This window comes from Lates calcarifer, linkage group LG17 (assembly GCF_001640805.2).
Source record: "Lates calcarifer isolate ASB-BC8 linkage group LG17, TLL_Latcal_v3, whole genome shotgun sequence".
Taxonomy (NCBI): domain Eukaryota; kingdom Metazoa; phylum Chordata; class Actinopteri; family Centropomidae; genus Lates; species Lates calcarifer.
The window spans coordinates 17,042,727-17,061,780 of record NC_066849.1 but is presented as its reverse complement, the minus strand read 5'-3'; the positions used below and the strand labels follow the sequence as shown (position 1 = coordinate 17,061,780).

Below are 19,054 nucleotides of genomic sequence, written 5' to 3'. Positions count from 1 at the left end.
CAGTATGTGTGTTTGTGCTCGTGTGTTTGTAATTGGCTGAGTTCAGGAGTGCTAAGTTTAACCAGAATAATGTTTTATTTTAATTCTAAAATTTTTAATGCAATGTATTTTTAATTTTACTGTCCCATACTAACTGTTAAATACAGCAATGTTGGCCAGTTTCATGCAACCTTGGTCAAACTGACAACAATGAGAGAGGGTTTCTAGAGCTCATTATGTTTATTAGTTATACACAACAGTCAGGTGTCTTAGTATTATTAGAAAAATGCCAATTGCAATTCAAAAACTGGAAACAGTACCAAAAGTGAGGTTTACGTATCATTACTTGTGTGCAATGAATTTATGGACCTTTTTTGTGCTTTTTTTTATCCCCCTTGTATGTATTGTATAGTTTCATGTGGCTCAATAGTATATGTGTGTGTTTGTGTGTGTGTGTATGTGCTCCACATTGTGTCCACTGTGTCTATGTTTGTGTGTGAAATTTGACATCGCATTTTGTTGCCGCTGGGTTGTGTACTCAAGTTGCGCCGATGGTAGCGAGCAACATCTGTTTCGGGCTTGTTGTTCCTCTTGGCTGCTTTTCAATTGGATTTCCTCAAGCAGGGCCAAAAGCTGTCACCTCTGCCAGGCTCTGTTAGCGATCACCGCCGGCCCCTATATTAAGTAGGTGGTTCAGGGCTAAGCTAATAACTCTCCCACCTCTCCTGAGCCATCACACACCAGTACCGGTACTGCTGCTGGCCTCAGTGTGTGCCTGTTTGTGTGTGTCTGTGTGTACACTCTCAGTTTCCCTCTCAAGCTGTACACCCTGTAGAGGCAGGCTGGCTTGGGGGTCCCCTCCTCAATGTGACAGCCCAAATGACTGGATGTGTGTGTGTGGGAAAGAAACAGGGCGAGTCCTAATAGCTCTTCACAAAGAGAGTCTGATCCACTTTCTCTAATCATGTACAATAGGATGGAAACAGGAAGAAGACGTTGACCCCAACTCTACCCTTTCACACAGACTGTATACTATAATGCGTCATTGTAAAGAGAATAAAGAGTTAAATGATACTGTATGGACATTATGGCCTGTGCGTTGTTTGAAAGGCTGTTGAACAGTAAAAGAAATACAGCCAGTTCCATTTTTCAGGATTGTATGCATTTACTAGTCAAGTAAACTTTTGAATGCACGATTGGGATTCAAATTAGACATAAATAAAGAATGAAGTAGCAATTTGGCAATAGAAATCCCATCTCTGAATGATCTATCATTCCTAGTTGGCAGACAAATTTGTAATTGAGGATGATCAGGTTTTAAAATATCACTGATAATTCATGTGCAGTATGTCATAAACTTGCTCACTCTTCTTGAGATAGTATTGCTTCAGTTGTAAAACAAAAAAACTTTTTATGGTCCGTTACGAGTTCAGTTTTCGATGTTTGGTGTGTATAATGTTTTTCCACTGAAAACATACTGTCTTACCCTCCTGCTTGGCCTGAGCAAAGCTCATCTGGGTGTTACAAAGCTTTTATTGGGAGGTGTTTACCTCATCAAACTGACAGAGTGGCAGGCTGCCCGTCTACCTGCCTGTCTGTCTGCCTTCATGTCTTCTTGCCAGCTTCTCTGGCCAGCTGGAGCAGTTACACAGAGCTGGATTTGAACCGAGGACCTGCAAAGTATCAACTCCCTGTTTCACAGCACTGACAGACACTTTGATTTGACATGCCATGAGCAGTTAAAGTGAAAGTTATGTATACATGTTAATTAAACTGTTTATGCGTGGAGGGGTCAGAGACATTAGCAAGTCCCAGCGCAGAAGTGTGAATTTCTTTTCTTTTTCCTCCATCACAGCATTTTAACCTCTTCTGTCTCTCATTTCCGTAATGACTACCAGGTGCGAGGGGCAGAATTTTTCCTCCCCTTTTTTGCCAAGTGGCGATGCAGATAGCTCTATTTGTGAAAAGTGTCTCTGTGTGTTTGAATTTAGGCCGGGATATTTGACGTCGAGTCCAACTTGTTCAAATAGCTCTCATTTTTGGCATTATGTGTCACCAAGGCCTGGAATTCTCTAAAAGGATGTGGAGGTTGTGGTCTTCAGCTACTTAAGAGAAAACTGTCGGTCCAATTGAAAGATGTCATTTGTGAAAAGTATATCTATTTAGATTTTTGATGTAGGATTAGACAAGCCTAAAACATTTTTGACATTGAGCAATGGCAGTTCTCCTAGAAAACTGTGTGGAACATGTGGTTTACAATTACTCCAAGGAAAGTAACACAAGCACAGCTATCTCATTTATGAAAGGTTTCTGTATGTTATTTTTATTTAAATATGGAATGCTGAGATGGAATGAAACTTTCTCAAGTGGACAGCTTTTAGCTTTGTGCCACGCCAATGGAGGAAAATTCTTTTGAATCAAGAATGAGAAACTTAATTTATGCAAATTGTGTCATGATAGAGTTGCCTAAATGACTGACATTGTGTGTTTGTAAAGGCTGAATTTACAGTATTTCCCCCGGGAGAAAAGTGTGATGTTTTAAAAGACCTGTTTGTGTTTTTGAATGTTTTTGCCCAAATCATATGTGGATGTGCATGAATAAAAACCATATTTTACTTTTAACCAATAAATGAAATTATTACATTTTGTTAGTCATGGGAGGGAGAGACTGCCAATATAGACTTCAAACATCCCTACTTTTTCATTGTGCTTTGTACATTACTACCAGAAACTTAGAATAAACAAACTGAAGTAGGTATTACACAAACTCATTACAGATCTTGTCGTTATGCCTGATATTAACTTTTTATACTCACTTGTACAAAAAGGAACAGCGGCATGAAAGAGAAAGCTGCCCTACCGATTTCTCTCTCCTTGTGAAGACACTGCCCTCTGCCCTTCAATGTCACAAACTTGCTGTTTTCTGAGATTTTTACCTGTCAGCAGTGTTTTTAAGTTTATACGTTTAGAAAAGTTCATGGAGATGCAAAATAGGGGTGCTGAAATGTAAGAAAGGGGGGAAAATACAGTAGGTGAGAATTTGAAATCATTTGAAACGCAGAAGGGAAGGTGGAGGGACTAATACTGTGGTAGTGCATTTGTTTTGTGTTGGCACTGCGGTAGAGTGTTGGGGGAGTGTGTATAAGACAGGGCAGGTGAACTCCCCAAATGAAAAGTAGAATAATGTTCGGCTTATCGTCACAAAATGATGAGGAAATTTCACATAGTGCCACTTTAGTGAGCTCACCATCAACAAAGGACAATATGTGCTGTGGAAGCTTGGAGCAAATGTATTTAATTTAATGAGTATTTATGTATTTTAGATTATGGTCACAGCCAAGCTGTTTGTGGAAATTTGCTTGACTGCTGGGCATATGTAAGGATGAAGTCTGTCACTCTTTTTCTGCCAGTGTCAGAAGCAAGAAACAGCCAAAATGAGGGAGGTTTGTCCATCTAGACTTTTTGAATATCCATCATATATTGCTGCCTGTATCGCTGTTGACAGTGGAGCTAGTTATATGTGTAGGTCTCAAGTTGTTAATTAATGAATTAAAGTCAAATAAACTATTCACAGATTAATGTGTGAATAGGGCTTAAACTTTATGCATCATGTTCTCGATTTTATAATTTTGATTTGATTTTCATGACATGTGCCAAACATAATTACACATTTAAATAATGATAGAATTAATTATATACTGCTGTTGTATGTTGGTTGTTAACTGCCACTGATGTACTTAAACATACTAATTGTAACTGAAAGGTCACAAGCTGCATCCTGGCAGCTATAAGTACATCCATCAACAGCCTTGTATTCTGAGGAAAAGTATCCTTCAGCTAAACACTTGCCTCTTACCTGCTCATTCATTCTGTCTCCTCATAAAAGTAAATTACTAAATGCGTGAAACGCCTCTAATCAGTTTGGCTCTCTGGCGACTGATCCAAATCCAAACGGCATTTTACATAATAAGACAAGCTGTCAATCTAAATAGGCAGGCTGTAGGAACCTCTTTATTTTCCAAAGATGTATAACTTTTGAAATCTGAAAAAAATAAGCTTTTTTCGTAGACACGCTGGAATAAAGCTTTAATTTAAAAATCGTCAGTGGTTGATCGATTACCTTAAACATTTAATGCACTCAGCTGATGCTTTTAGGAAGAATGAGTTACAAGGACAGTGGAAATAGAACGTGGTGAATTTCCAAAAGGAGGTTGCCAACACAGCCAGTAGTAAACAGTATGGGGGTTAGATCCACTGCTTAAATTGAACTGACTTAGAGTTCTTATAAGTAAATCGACCTCTGACTTTGATTTGCTCTTTCTGCTTTCTCAGACAAAGCTCTCCGATAAGAAGGAACACTCTTGTTCATTTAAACAGATGCTGTTTTCTGTCTTGCATTGCAACACAGCACATCTCTCTGGGGTAATATTGTTTTTGGTCAAACACAGTGTTTGTTGGCTTTAACTTTTTAAACATACAATTGTTCCCTAATTAGCTGGATGCTAATTAATTTATGCTCCCTTGTTTGATGTACAGTATAGCAATACTTTGAAAGCAACTGTGTTCATTCTTTGCATAAATTTGTAGCATTTGCTGCGGAGTTCAAAAGAAACAGGAATGGGTTTAGAAAAGCACACATGCATTTAAATAATGCGCCCCATTTTTCGTCTCTGTTTGTTTTTAGTGGGAATATTAATGAATTAACATTTTAAACAATCCATCATTATTGTTGTGCTGCCACTTATTTTTAACTCAATTATATTTTAATAGATCATTTTTCTTAATGTGCACAGTATGTTCTCCCCACTTTGTTAGCTACACAACAAAAGATTAATTGCAAATAAGAGGAATGATCAAAAACATGATAATCAAATTGCAATAATAAGTTCGAAATTGCAATTCTAATGCAATACAATAGGGTATGTGTTGCAAATTAACCACCCACTGCCTGTTATTGTATGTGTGTGTTTGTGAACATGTGTGTTTGTGTGTGAAAAGAGTAAGTGATAACAGCAAGTTTACATACATACATACATACATCATAAACAATACATACAATAGAGAAGATGCTTTTGGATTATTGTCAATGAACATTAGATTGCAATTTTAATTAGAACTCACTTTTTAAAAAAAAATTAAGTTGTAGTCAACATACCATGCAATTGCAAGTAACAAACATAGAGATTGCAGATATGAGCTTGAAATCCCTTACTATGCCTGTTGTCTTCAGCATGTCAGAGACCAGCAGAATTTCAGCTTAAAGTGGATGTCCTGAGGTGTCACTGACAGCTCAACAGCAGGACAGTTCAGTCCCTGGAGGACAGGAAAGCAGCCAGTAGGAGGTGAATGGGCAGTAGCTTGGGCGAGAGGTCGTCATCGTCGGCCATCGTCGGCCTGTCACTTTGAATGGGCCACCCAAATCATGTTGTCGATGGTGATGCATCGAGAGCTCCCTCTGACAAAAATTGGATGTTCCAAACTCAGCTTGATGCATTGACTAGGTTGTGCCTGCCTGTCTCAGGATGTGTCCTTACCCTTGTTTAAAGATGAAACAACACAGGCACACTCTGAGTCGGTGAAAGGGGAGAGATGTACTTTTAAAAGTTTTTGTGTGTGTGTGTGTGTGTCACCGTACGGTTGGCTTATCAAAGAATCTACTGTATCTATCAGCCTTGAAATTTATAGGATTTTACCTACCTTTTCATTTATCTTGGTACATCTTTTGTGGCACAGTTCAATTGGTGCTCTGAGAATGTTGTTCTCACTGTTTCCATTGAGCCAACAGGATTACATTATGGCTCGAAGGCGAATGCACAGCTTGTACATTCAGTGGATGCCACAATGGATTGAAATGACAAATAACTGTTTTTCTTTGACCAAAAGTGCAGCCTTTATGCTTCCAAGGGCATGGCATTCTTGGGTCCTGGGTACTAGCCATGGAGTTTTGTGAACATGAAATATCTTCTTTTATGTGTCATTTTTTTCCATTATGCTCCCTCTGTCTCTCTTTCTCTGCTTATTGTCAGTGAACATTAGATTGCAATTGTAATTAGAACTTACTTTTTTAAAATAAAAAATGAAAGTCACATTTTACCCTACCTTACTCCATTGTTTAAACCTGTTTATTAAGTAAAGTAAGTAAAACCTCTAAGTACACTCTTATAATAATGGCACTCATCAGTATCAGTAACACAGCATTGATCAGGATGCCTTTCCTGGTGAAGAAACTTTTCACATAGAAAAATTACAAAGGAGCCAGCTTCCGTGACTGCAGCTAGGATTGTAGGGATCATAGGTGCTGCAAGCTCTATTTCATTAAACTGTTGTCCTAGTTTGTTTGATATTCTGTTCGGCTGCCTATTGAAATCATAAAACGTGAAACCTTTGGAGTTAAATGGTCCATTAAGAATAGCAGAGAAAAGCTGATTAGTAAAAGGGGGAAGCAAATAATATATGGCCTCTTAACTTGTATTGGTAATCCGCAGGAATTGATGAAAAATCTCTTGACTTTCCAAGTTATGAGTGTCAAGGACACTTGGCAGCCCCACTGTCTCATTGTGCTACAGTGGCCTGTAACTGACCCAATAGTAACACAGTATTTTAATGGTAGGGGAGTAAGCTAACTGTTGGAAATTGGAGCAAAGATGATAAAATGTAAAAAGAGAATGTGTCACCTTGCCCGCATGCTTGAATAATAACACAGTTTTGTTGTTGATTTAGACTGAGAAAAAGGCTTTGTGAACTTGGCAACCAAAACATTTTGTTAGATGGTGATTGTTCTTCTGTAGTACTATCTTCTGTTACTGAAGAGTTGGAACTGTGAATACTCAGCTGAGTGGAAGTGGGGACTTTAAAGCATGTAACAGAAGATGAAGTTTGAAAGCCAGAAATCTCAGCAATAGCTCAGCCAATCACTGGTGTTAGTAAACAACTTTATCCATCCCTTCATTATCACATTGTACTATAGAGCTGCAGATATCTTATCCTTTTTGTCCTTAATCAATCACATTCTCTACTGTATTAAGTTGTAGTCAACATACCATGCAATTGAAAGTAACAAACGTAGAGATCAAATTGCAGATATGAGCTTGAAATCTCTTACTATGCCTGTTGTCTTCAGCATGTCAGAGACCAGCAGAATTTTCAGCTTAAAGTGGATGGATGTCCTGAGGTGTCACCTGACAGCTCGACAGCCAGGACAGTTCAGTCCCTGGAGGACAGGAAAGCAGCCAGTAGGAGGTGAATGGGCAGTAGCTTGGGCGAGAGGTCGTCATCGTCGGCCATCGTCGGCCTGTCACTTTGAATGGGCCACCCAAATCATGTTGTCGATGGTGATGCATTGAGATCTCCCTCTGACAAAAATTGGATGTTCCAAACTCAGCTTGATGCATTGACTAGGTTGTGCCTGCCTGTCTCAGGATGTGTCCTTACCCTCGTTTAAAGATGAAACAACACAGGCACACTCTGAGTGGTGAAAGGGGAGAGATGTACTTTTAAAAGTTTTTGTGTGTGTGTGTGTGTGTCACCGTACGGTTGGCTTATCAAAGAATCTACTGTATCTATCAGCCTTGAAATTTATAGGATTTTACCTACCTTTTCATTTATCTTGGTACATCTTTTGTGGCACAGTTCAATTGGTGCTCTGAGAATGTTGTTCTCACTGTTTCCATTGAGCCAACAGGATTACATTATGGCTCGAAGGCGAATGCACAGCTTGTACATTCAGTGGATGCCACAATGGATTGAAATGACAAATAACTGTTTTTCTTTGACCAAAAGTGCAGCCTTTATGCTTCCAAGGGCATGGCATTCTTGGGTCCTGGGTACTAGCCATGGAGTTTTGTGAACATGAAATATCTTCTTTTATGTGTCATTTTTTTCATTATGCTCCCTCTGTCTCTCTTTCTCTGCTTTCCTCCAATGGTTTTCCTTGATAGTCTTGTCTGGCCTGAGTTGCTCTCTTTATGTGCTTGTGTTTGTGTGTATACATGTGTCTTTTAATATGCTTGTGTTCATACTTATACTTCCTCATAATTTATGGTAATTTGTGTGTGTTACATATGCTTGTGAATGTGTGGACTGTGTACATGCTAGTTGATACACAGTCATATATGTGTGCTTCTGTATCTAACACAGGCACTTGAGATTTTCCATTTCGATGAAGCTGCATGGAACCTTGGATTTGAGCCTTTGATGGCTCAGTGGAGGCTGGAATGAACGAGTATTATACAGGAAACAAATGCAAGCTGAGCCGTACAGAGGTGGCCCAGTTTGGAGAAGTTGAACTCTTTCAAGTCCTGCTTCTCCTCTTTTCACCACAGTCTACTTAAGCTCTGCATAGCCAGGATAGAGTACGAATCAACCTAACCTGTATACCTGCCACTCCACTCATTACTTTTGATCTTTTTTTTTCTTGCAAAAGGTTAAGAGAGAAAACAACTGTAACAACTTCGTCCTCCTTCTTGTTTCTCTTTCTCTTTCTCTCTCTCTCTCTCTCTCTCTCTCTCTCTCTCTCTCTCTCTCTCTCTCCCTCTCTCCCCCTTTCCTTCTCTCTCTCTTTCTTTGTCTGTGTTTGCAGGGCCTGTTCATCTTCCTGATATATGGGGTGTACAACACAGAGGTAAGTCTGCATTGTGTCTCAAGGCTGTCGGAGTGAATGAGAGAAATGACAAGTTTCTGATGGGCTCCCTGCTTAAAAGCTGTGTGGGTGGGGTGTGAGAGACACAAGTGTGTATGTGTGTGAACGTGCGTCTGTGGATGGGAGGAGGGATGGGAAGGAGAGGAGGGGACATCGTTTCCACGCGAGCGTCCCACTGCCCTTCATGCTTGGACTAACTTATATGCATCCGAGTCCGACCATTAAACACTGACACGCCGCGGTTCTCAGCCACTCATTCCTCACCCACAATGGCTAATATTTCACTGCCTCTTTAAGTTTTTAAACTCACGGCCCTCCATTTAGCATCCTGACAAAGCCGCTGGCCAGGCCTTTGCAGGGCCCCCAAGCAGTAATCACAGTAGGTCAAAAATAAGAAAAACAATATGCAACCAACAATATGCAGTGAAGGAGTGAGGAAATATAGTATTGAGATGCTGCGTTATTTCCATTTAGATACGCCGTAGCTGCGTAGGGGTGGAGGGTGGGTGAGTTGCGAGAGACAGAGAGATACAATTTAATGGATGAGACTCGAGTCATGAAAATCATTCTTGGTCAAATATGGCTTTCAGTGTATGTAAATAGGATTAACTTAATATGTGCATAGGTGATACTGCATTTAAGCCTTCTTAAAATATGGCAGTTTTTTTCTGAACTTAGGGTCTATTTCTCATTTTTAGACACTTCCCATTCCAGACTTTAAGGAGAAAGTATAAAAGGATTTGCCCTGTAGCACAGTTAACAGTTCAAGACACAGACGTTTCGCCCCTGATTTAACAGCAATCTCTGAGATGTCTGACAGAGCATGTAATACCATTGCAGAAGTCTGTCTCAAAGTGGTCTTTGAGCAAAACCTGCATGTTCCGTTTTCTGGAGAAATAGGCAATATGGTAAATAGGAAAAGAATGACTGTTAATATCATAGCAAAATCAAAATATTAACCTGTAAATTCTGTAATACACTATGCCAGAGTTAATCTAACAATCTCCTTTGTGGGTGGAATAAATCGTGATTGACAAATCTTCAGTTCTGATGAATACAGTCATTTTTTTCTTCAATGATAATGGGCAATAATACACTAGTCCATCCTCTTCCTTTCTGTTCCTTAGTAATTTTAACTTTCTGTCTTCACCTCTGTCCTGACCATCCAAGAGGACAGCTCTCGTGTAGTATTTGCATTTCCTGTTCTCTTCCATTTTCACTTTAATTTCTTCATCCATGTCTTCTCCAGAGCACAAAGAGCTGTCCCTGAGTCATAGGCAGCACACCAACAATGTAGAGCCAAGGAGGGCTGACCCTTCACACTGTAAAATAAATCAACATTACATTCTTGCTTAAGTGGCTTTTTTAGTGCTTGGGTGTTTTTTTCTTACACTCAAGTTGACCTTGACCCGGGGGGGTCTTCTCAATTTGTGAGCAGCTCATGTGCATGTACCGGTTTTCAGAAAGACCACACGTCTTTGTTAATGTTTGAAAAAGAAGGTAATGTTTCCATTATTCACCTCTACACATCTCTCTTTCTCCCTCTGAACCCCCACCACCTTACCCAGCAGCTCCTTTTGTTCTACCTCACCCTGCTCATCTTTTGTTTCGTATCTTTAACTTGTTACCTTTTCTCCTGCATGTGACAGGGAGCACTGCTGGCTTCAGATTTAACTCTTTGACACCTGAAAGGAGATATCTGCACAATAGAAACATTACCAAAATGCTGAATAGGGATGATAAACAAAATAATTGTTTCACTGTAATCAGAGTGGTGTGGAGAGGCCTGTGTGAGACAGGGAGTTTTCTCTTCTGTCTGTACTCACCTAACCAGCATTGATGGGAACAGTAACCTCCCTTAATTACATTATGACACATCAGTTTGCCACCTGCTTCACAAGCCAGCATGAATGAACATTTACTCCAGTGGGTGACCATTATTTCTAGCATAGTGACACCATAGAGCAAAGAAGATCAAGTGGACAGTTTCTACTATGCTGTGACGTTAGGTTTCACTTTTTAGCAGTGTTTCAGCTGTTGAAGAAAAAACTTTGCAACTAAAGTTTCTGTTAGTTGTTAACCTGCTGGAACAAATGAGACTTTAACCATCTTAGTGTAAAGAAATTTTACTTTGATATGCTAAAGAAAGGTGTTGAATTAGCCAGTGCTTCAAAGTCAGAAAATGCTCCATTCATCAGGCTGGTTTCCAGGCTCAGTAATTACAAATATGGTGTGGAAGACAGACTGCATCTGCTGCTATTACACTCAAAATGCAGCGTTTTAATTGCTAATTACCTGACAATAGCTTTCCATTATTCATTGCAATTAGCTTTTCCTTGGTGGTCACCTTGTAATCCCACGCTTTGATGACCTTTTATTTCCATCAGCTCCAAGGATGTCGGCAGGTGTTGTCGGGCGCACTGCTTTCATATGGTAATCGCTTAGCGCCCATTTACATGGGGAACCACGCTTTGCATCATGGCGAAACCTTGAGTGTGTGCAAAACCTCTTAAACACATAACGATCATCTAAAACAATGCCCTTCCCCTCATTGTCAAATGATTAATTAAGTTGTGTCATGTAATTGCCTCAGCATGCCGGCTGCTTTTGATATCAATGAAATCCCCAGGACTTACTTTCCCCATTAAATAATGTGAAGACGGTGTCTCTCCAACATCTGCACCGTGTCGAAGGCCTTTGCAGATTTTGTCAGAAATAATATGAGGGTTTTGAAAACATGATACCAGTGCTGTTGAATCTGTCCTGTCACAAGGCACGGGCTGTCTTCATTATGTGGCCCTTCAACGGTGGTATATATGCAAAGCATCCTCTGTATACACATGCTGTCTCTGAGACTGTGTGTGTGTGTTCTGTGTGGTGTCATAATTTATAACACGCCACGACTTAATGAAGCCATAAGCCATAATGCATATTCACTAACGTGGTGGGCAGGGCTGGGACGGGCTGTGGTGATGAGTGCCCAGCCGCTAGAAATTTACAGTGAGTGCTGACAGTGTGCACAAACAAATGCACACACACAAGCACGTGTACAGACCTCATAAGTCCCAGACACTTTTCATGGAAGACTTAAGCCTAACTAACTGAACTAGTGACACACTGAGTAATTCTTGCTGTTTTGCATGTGCTTTTGTTTACATTTCTTGAAGTTAACCAGATTATTATGATGCTCTTGTTTACAGTTAAAACATCTTGTAGTAAAAATATGAATATCATATGAAGTAATTATGTAATAATATCTCCCATTTTTAAAAATAAAAGTAATATCAGTAGACATGTTACATTGTATGAGTAATTAAAAATATCACAAAATTAACATCCTGTTATTACTAAATTAAGGATCATAACTTTCTAACATGGAAATAATTCATTAATTTGTAGCTCTGTGACAAAATACCTTTTTTTATATCATGTTGTTTACATTCCTCCTTTGCCCTTCCTTAAGAATATGTAGAAGTAATTTGATATTTATTTTTGTGTGTGTTTGTGTGTGTGTTAATGATCTGTAAAATTGTGCGACCGTAAAGTTACAAGCACATAATTTTTATTTTATGCAGACAAAAGTATTTCAGGGGTAAATGCAGTGTTTTATTCAGTGGACTGACACATTCAGTTGCTTGATTATTGTCTTGTATGATGTGACATTAATCATACAATATTTACATGAAATATTTGTTGATAATATGAGTCAGTCATAAATATGTTGATGGATTAAATTACAAAATACAGTTAATAAAAAAAAGATACATGAAATTAGACACTTAAATATAATCAACTATATACTGAAATTGTGTGTATGTATACTTTATATCTGTAAAATCTATAAAATTCTTGTCTGGTATTGTGTGTGTTAAATGACAGTGTGCAGTAAACTGTTTCATCCAGAGTGTAAAAATGTAATCTGTTCTGCTAGGGCGGTCCCTTCTCCTCCAATAGCTCCATTTGTTGGTCCCGGCGCTCCGTGTTGACAGATGATAGCTTGAAGTCGTCTCCTTAGTTTGCCGGCTCTATGTGTCACTTTCAAGTCCCATTAGCTACTGGGACATACTGGAACACCCTCACACACAAACACACACACACAGACACACAGCTCCCCAACCACTGCCCGTCAGTGTCTGCAAGCTAATGCTTAAAATTTGTTATTTTAGTTACACATTCTTTTCTCCTTTCTCCATTTTACACTTTAGGTGCTCGCAGGCATTTACTGTGAAAGATTATTTGTTTTGATTCATTGTGAGTGTGTTTCATTGAGTACTGTGTCACACACACTTATCTCTCTCTTTCCTTCTTTCTTTCAGGTTCGGAGCACGGTCAACAGGATCAAGGAGAGGAGAAAAGCACTTAATTTTTCAGTATGTAATCCTCTATTTTCTTGTCAATAAGTGTGTGTGTGTCCATATTCCTTTGTGAGTGTGTCTCTGTAACACGCTAGTGCAGCAGACTCAATTTTCCTTACAGCTTTTGCTTCTCATGGAAAAAAATCACTACTCCAGCAATGCCAATGAAAGCTGGCCACAAAGCAACATTGCACAGCTGCTAGCCTCTCACTAGTCGACAGTCCATGTTAGATGCCCTTATACATCAAACGTAGACCCTTCATAATAGCCATCCCCCCTCCTCACTCTGCCCATTGCAGCACCTTCATCCCAGCAATGTCAAGCTCTGCGGTGGGTTACAAGTTTCTAATCCAGGACAAGCCGTCCCCTGACATTAAAGTGTCAGGACAGTATTTATACCTTGTTGGACGGTGCTGTTTGGCTGAAATGGTCGGATGCTGCGGTTTGTGTGTGTGTGTGTGTGTGTGTGTGTGTGTGCGCGCGCGCGCGCGCATGTGGGGGGGGTGTCTGGGAAGATCATAGCCTATGCAGAGCACTTTTAAAAGTAGTTAATAGTCTCTGGCACACACAAACAGGCACATACCACACATGCAGAAAATTATAGACCCTGGTACCTTGACAAACACCCACTCTTATCACTCTACATTCCTCACACACACACACATAAGCCCACACACAAAATGCATCTTGTTGCTTATGAGTGGTCACATTAACGCCACTCCTCTTTCCAGGTTGTCGTGTTGCACTTTATGGCCGGCACACATCCCTCCCACTGCACTCTGACCCACACACACTGTATGTGCCCCCCCACAGTATCCCCAATTTACAGGCACATCAGGTCTTTGAAGAAGAAATGAAACCATTTCTGGCGTCAGATTGATATTTAAAATATCAGGGTACACCTATTTCCTTTTGACCCTCACCCCAATCAGAGATGGACGCTGTATGGATGAGAAGAGATAAAATAAATAAATAGATGAATTAAAGTGCGTGTGTGATTAATGTGTGTGTGTGTGTGTCTGTCTGTGTGTTTGTGTCTGCGTGTCGGGTGGGTGGAGGGGGCCCCCGGGGGTCCCTTGCTACCAGGTGCAGTCTGATATATTGGCTGCTCATGTTATCAGTGAGGCCCTCACATTTACCGTCATTTTTACTGCTTTCTCTCCCGACTCGTGGTGGCAATTTTCCAATCTTGCCGGGTTCCGCTACCAGAATGCGTTTTTTAGCCATCACTGCCGCCTGACGGTTTTTAGCTAATGCTATTTTGTGCCATAAATCCTGCTTGAAATACTGTATCTACCTGTCCTTTGGTTAGATAGGAGACATTTGGCTCTAGATGACCGCACATGCCCCTATATATCCCATTGTTGTAAAATGTAGGATTGGATATCGTGCCTCGCTAGGTGAGGGATAAAGAGGCTTTGGTGGTGTTACTGCATATGGGGTCATTTGAAGACAAATGGCACTTGTCGGAGATAGAGGGGTTTATATGTTGTATTATTTGCAACAATTGGCGGGTTAACCCAAGGGGATAATTCACTTTGATTTCAACTACAATTTAAGGATGTAGAGTAGTTATTTGAATTAAAAAATAGCTTATTTTCATTGTCCCCTTTTATTTCCTAATCACTTACATTATAAACAACCAATGTGAAGTCTTGCTAAGGTCAAAGCCACCCTACAATTGATCTTACAGATGTTCTAATGTCTCTTGAATTACAGTGCTTGATGTAGATTTGTTATGGAAGGTGAAACAGCAGGTTGATACAGTACAGCAACAGTAATTGATTGTATCTAAAGAGAAAAACATCACATCAGATCAAATGTATTGTGTATGACATATCATAGCAAAAAACCATTAACAATCATTTAAATATTTTAAAAACAATTTAACTATATATTGCTCCTGATACAGTGATATGACGCACCTCTGACCTCGACAACCTCTCACATAAATTCCACCAAACCTAATCACACACTCTCCCCTCTTTAATTCCACACTTCTGTCGACCTCTTTAGCCCTCTTCCTTGTAGTAGCCCTCTACATGGGCGTGGGTCACACACACAGCTTTTTTATCCCCGGTGGGTGGGGTTTTATACACACACACACACACACACACACACACACACGCAGAGCCACTTTGACCAGTGTAGCTTGCCTGTTTGATACCAAGTGCCTCCTGACCCACCCTGACCTCCCTCTTGTACACACACAGCCAGATTGCTTTGTGAAATAAAGCTGTCAGTTGCAGGACCCAAATAAAAAACAACCCCCTCTCAATACTCCATGCCCCTGACACCACTGAAATATAGATATAAATTGGAAGCGGATTAGTTTTTTTGATCTTCATTCGAGTTTTGACAAGATATAGGAAGTTAGGAGTTGGTCAGAATCAGTCTTGGCGTCACCAAAATTAATTGGACTAGCATTTGATTTTCACAGGTGGACAATTGAAAGTTGTTGTTTATTTTTTAGTCTTCGTCTGGTACTATAAAAATAGCTGAGGTATAGCGTGATGTTGGGCTTACTTGATAAAAGACTATTAATGAAGTTCCATTAATTTTTGTTGCTGGCAGCACTGGTCAGAGTGACTTACAATGACATGTAGTAGTGCGTATATTTTTCTCTCTTCAGTTCTGGTGATTGCCGTTTATTTTGGTCTGTCTGCAAAACACGTGTGAAGAAAGGTCTGGTGATGGAATTGTCGGAAAGACAATTTAGCAGTCAACAATAGCCCATGACATCTTTTTAATGTCCATTACTAATTCTGACTGCTTAATAATGAAATGTATACCATACTTGGTAATCAGAGGAAAATGTTTATCAAAAATCAAAAGTGAAAATCGAAAAAACCTGCTGTTAATCTTTCTAACTGTGCAGTGATCTCCCGCAGCTAACTCTGCCTTCTCATTTCTTACAGAACTGTGCCAGTTCCCGACCATCGAGCTCAGTTACCAGCTCTCGTCCTGTCAGTTTCCCGCTTGGAACTACCCCAAGCCAGGAGGAGGAGACTACCCCTTCCTACACTTGCAGCAAGGAGGAAGAGAGGACTGAAGGTGTGTTGTCAGACCAGAACTATTAAAAATAAAATCATGTATATGTGTTGAGGCCAAAAATGCAGAAACCCCCCCCCCAAAAAAAATTTTCAGCATATGCACTGGGTGAGCAACTTTCATAGGTGTGATTAGGGTGCCATCTTGGAAGACTGTATTCAGTGTTCACAAAACATCTGTGCTTTAATCTTAAGTAGGATATAACTCACAAATGCTGTCACTGCAGTCAGGCAATTACTACGACTTCTGGTTAACTGTTAATTTTTTAAACACATTTACATTTGGTGTTTTGTTGATCAGGGTGAATAATAGGATTTGAAACAGCTGTTTTTAGAACATAATAGAAAGGCAATAGATTGCTTGCTAATTTGATTACTCTGCTGGCCTCGCTTCTTTCAGTGGTATTAACAAGTGTTGAGAGCTCATTTGTGGCATGAGTGTGTGTGTGTGTGTGGGTAGATGGCAAACGAAGGCTGCGCAGATGCCCACTTGGTGACACACAGACAGACATTTGATCAGTTGCAGTTTATTAGGTACATCTAGCTAAAACTAACGCAGTCTTATACAACAGCACTGCAATAAATAGTGTCTTTGTTATGTTTTTAAACATCTGTTTTATAGAGGTGTTAGATCAACTATATAGTCATTTTTGAAGCAGCAGTTAGTTTGTGGTGCTGTCAATTTCTAACTGCATCACACTGAGAGGTATTTTTAATATTTAGTCTGTCTTCAATTGATAGAAATGTATGATCAAAATATTAGACCACAGCCTTCCAAATTATCATAAAGTAGAATCATTTCTTAGCTATGTATACTGTATAAATGTGTATTCCCCCACTGTTGCCCCACTGGCATATCTGCAAGGTATTACTGCAAGGTGCTCACAGAAACAGAGAGTAGTGACTGGCCTGTTGAGTGAAATCAGACATCTGAAATCTGCTGTTAAACTTTAACACTAACCAGACACCCTGGCCTCAATCTAGCTGCCTGACCCATGCTACACTCAGCAGAGTTAAGAGTCATTTGGTTGTGGAAAATATTGGAGACACCAGTTTCAAGGCAGGGAATGAGAGGGAGAGGTCGATCCCTGGTTTCATTCTGTTACTTAAAGCTGGTCTTAGTGTCACTTGTCGTATTGCCACAGTTGATGACGCATTTACAGCACTGAAGAATTTGTGCTTTTCACTTGTGTTTATTTATTTGCAAAAGCGATTAAATCGGTCAAAAGAAAAAAGGGGAAAAATATGAGAGATATGAGAGAGAGATGTATAAATATGTGTCTGCTTAAATAACAGCTCTAAAAAAAGTGTGTCATAAATAATAACAGATCTGATTGGGCAGTGTTTAGGTTATGACACCCCATTTGTGGGAAAACCTATGCTAATTCTTGAGATATAATGTCGTCACAATGTTTTAGAGAAAACCCTTTATTTCATTTATTGACAATGGAGATAGAACAGTTGAATATCACATAATGCATGGTACTCTCATCTGGTAAATACTATGATTTATGACTTGTACAATAATGTTATCCACATTTGAGTAGCACATGTGCTGTGTGTTATTGCTGCTTGTTGCTGCTCTGTGCACCTCTCACACTGTGATTTACAGCGTTTCCTTTGCAGGTGATTTGCATGGTCCCTGACACTATTACTGTCTCTTCCATTCACTCAGCACGCAGTTGTTAAAGCGGTCCCTACGCCACATTTACATGACTGAACTTCCATCGCAACCCGACAAATCAAACTCGGCAGCAACGATAATGTTTGTGATGTAACAGGATTGCTGAAATAATCGATTGTCAGATGATATTATTCAGCCCATTTGCTGCCCCTCCAATCTGCTCCTGACTCAATGCTACAACATGCAAATGCGATCGGCTCCGTGTGACTGAGTGCTAGGAACAAAATGCTCATACACTACAAACTAATGATACTGTATGCATATTGTTATACAGGTGGGACCCACAGAGGCAAAGATCCTCTCTCAATAGACAGTGACTAATCGTCATGACGAGTCCATCTAACTATAATGTTATACTGCAACAGAGGTGACTGAATATTTGCTTTCACACTAGGCTATGAACTAACATGTATGTAGACATATTGTGAAGAAGGAGAAGAAAAGTGCAATTAAAAAGGAGTTTAGAAAGCTTAGAAAAACTTTAGATATTGAAGATACTGTATTAGAATGTTTTATTCAGTTAGTCTTTTTTGTATTTTTTTATTATCTAGACATTTATTAAATCATATCAGCACTTATTTGTTTGACTAGCTTCTCTGGAGGAAGAGTGAACAGTTTGATAATGTTTGAGTAAATCAGTTATCAACTTCATCATACGTTATTTCTAACTTACAAAATCATTTAGCCTTTAGCAAGCAATATTTTTATTTTTAATTTTTTGCAGAATCTCTGTCATTTTCAGTCAAGTAACATTGTTTTTAAAAAAGCAAATCATTCCAGGACGAGAATAAGCAAAATCTTGGTTTATGGAAAGTGTTGGTGACAATGATGATGCCCTTATTTTGACCATACTTTCCACATATGGTACAATGTGTCTTCTTAATATGAAGCAACAAACAAACAGATGGGCCCCATTTTTCCTAACAATAACCACAGCATCTCCTAAGTGATAGTGGTATGTTGCATGTACAAGGTCAACCCCCTCTTGTAGTGTGTGTGTGTGTGTGTGTGTGTGTGTGTGTGTGTGTGTGTGTGTGTGTGTGTGTGTGTGTGTGTGTGTGGTGGAAGAGTGTTTTGCTTTTGATACCTTTAAGCCTTTTCCATCTTTTCTGTTTACTCAAGTTGGTTGGCGCAAATGTCCAAGGCAGACAGCGGTCTGTGTTGAGGGTACATGGTGAAAAATATGAACAAAATAAAGCACATATTTGCTGTGAGCACAAGAGAAGGACAAGTTTATAATGAAGGAATAATAGAGGAATAGGGGGGAGAAGTGTGGCAGGATTTGAATTGAAAGGGGAAGGGTTGTGTGGGTGGTTGAGTATGTGAATGAGTGTTGCATTCCTGATGA

At 39.7% G+C, this 19,054-nt stretch overlaps 1 protein-coding gene across 1 annotated transcript in view; it reads left to right on the top strand.

Moving 5' to 3' along the window:
- Positions 1-19,054, top strand: part of LOC108881212 (adhesion G-protein coupled receptor D2) — an 84,800-nt gene that overhangs the window by 33,293 nt on the left and 32,453 nt on the right. The window contains 3 exon segments of the mRNA XM_018673058.2: positions 8,558-8,599; positions 12,934-12,987; positions 15,891-16,026. Of these exon segments, the coding sequence (XP_018528574.1) occupies positions 8,558-8,599; positions 12,934-12,987; positions 15,891-16,026 (232 nt within the window).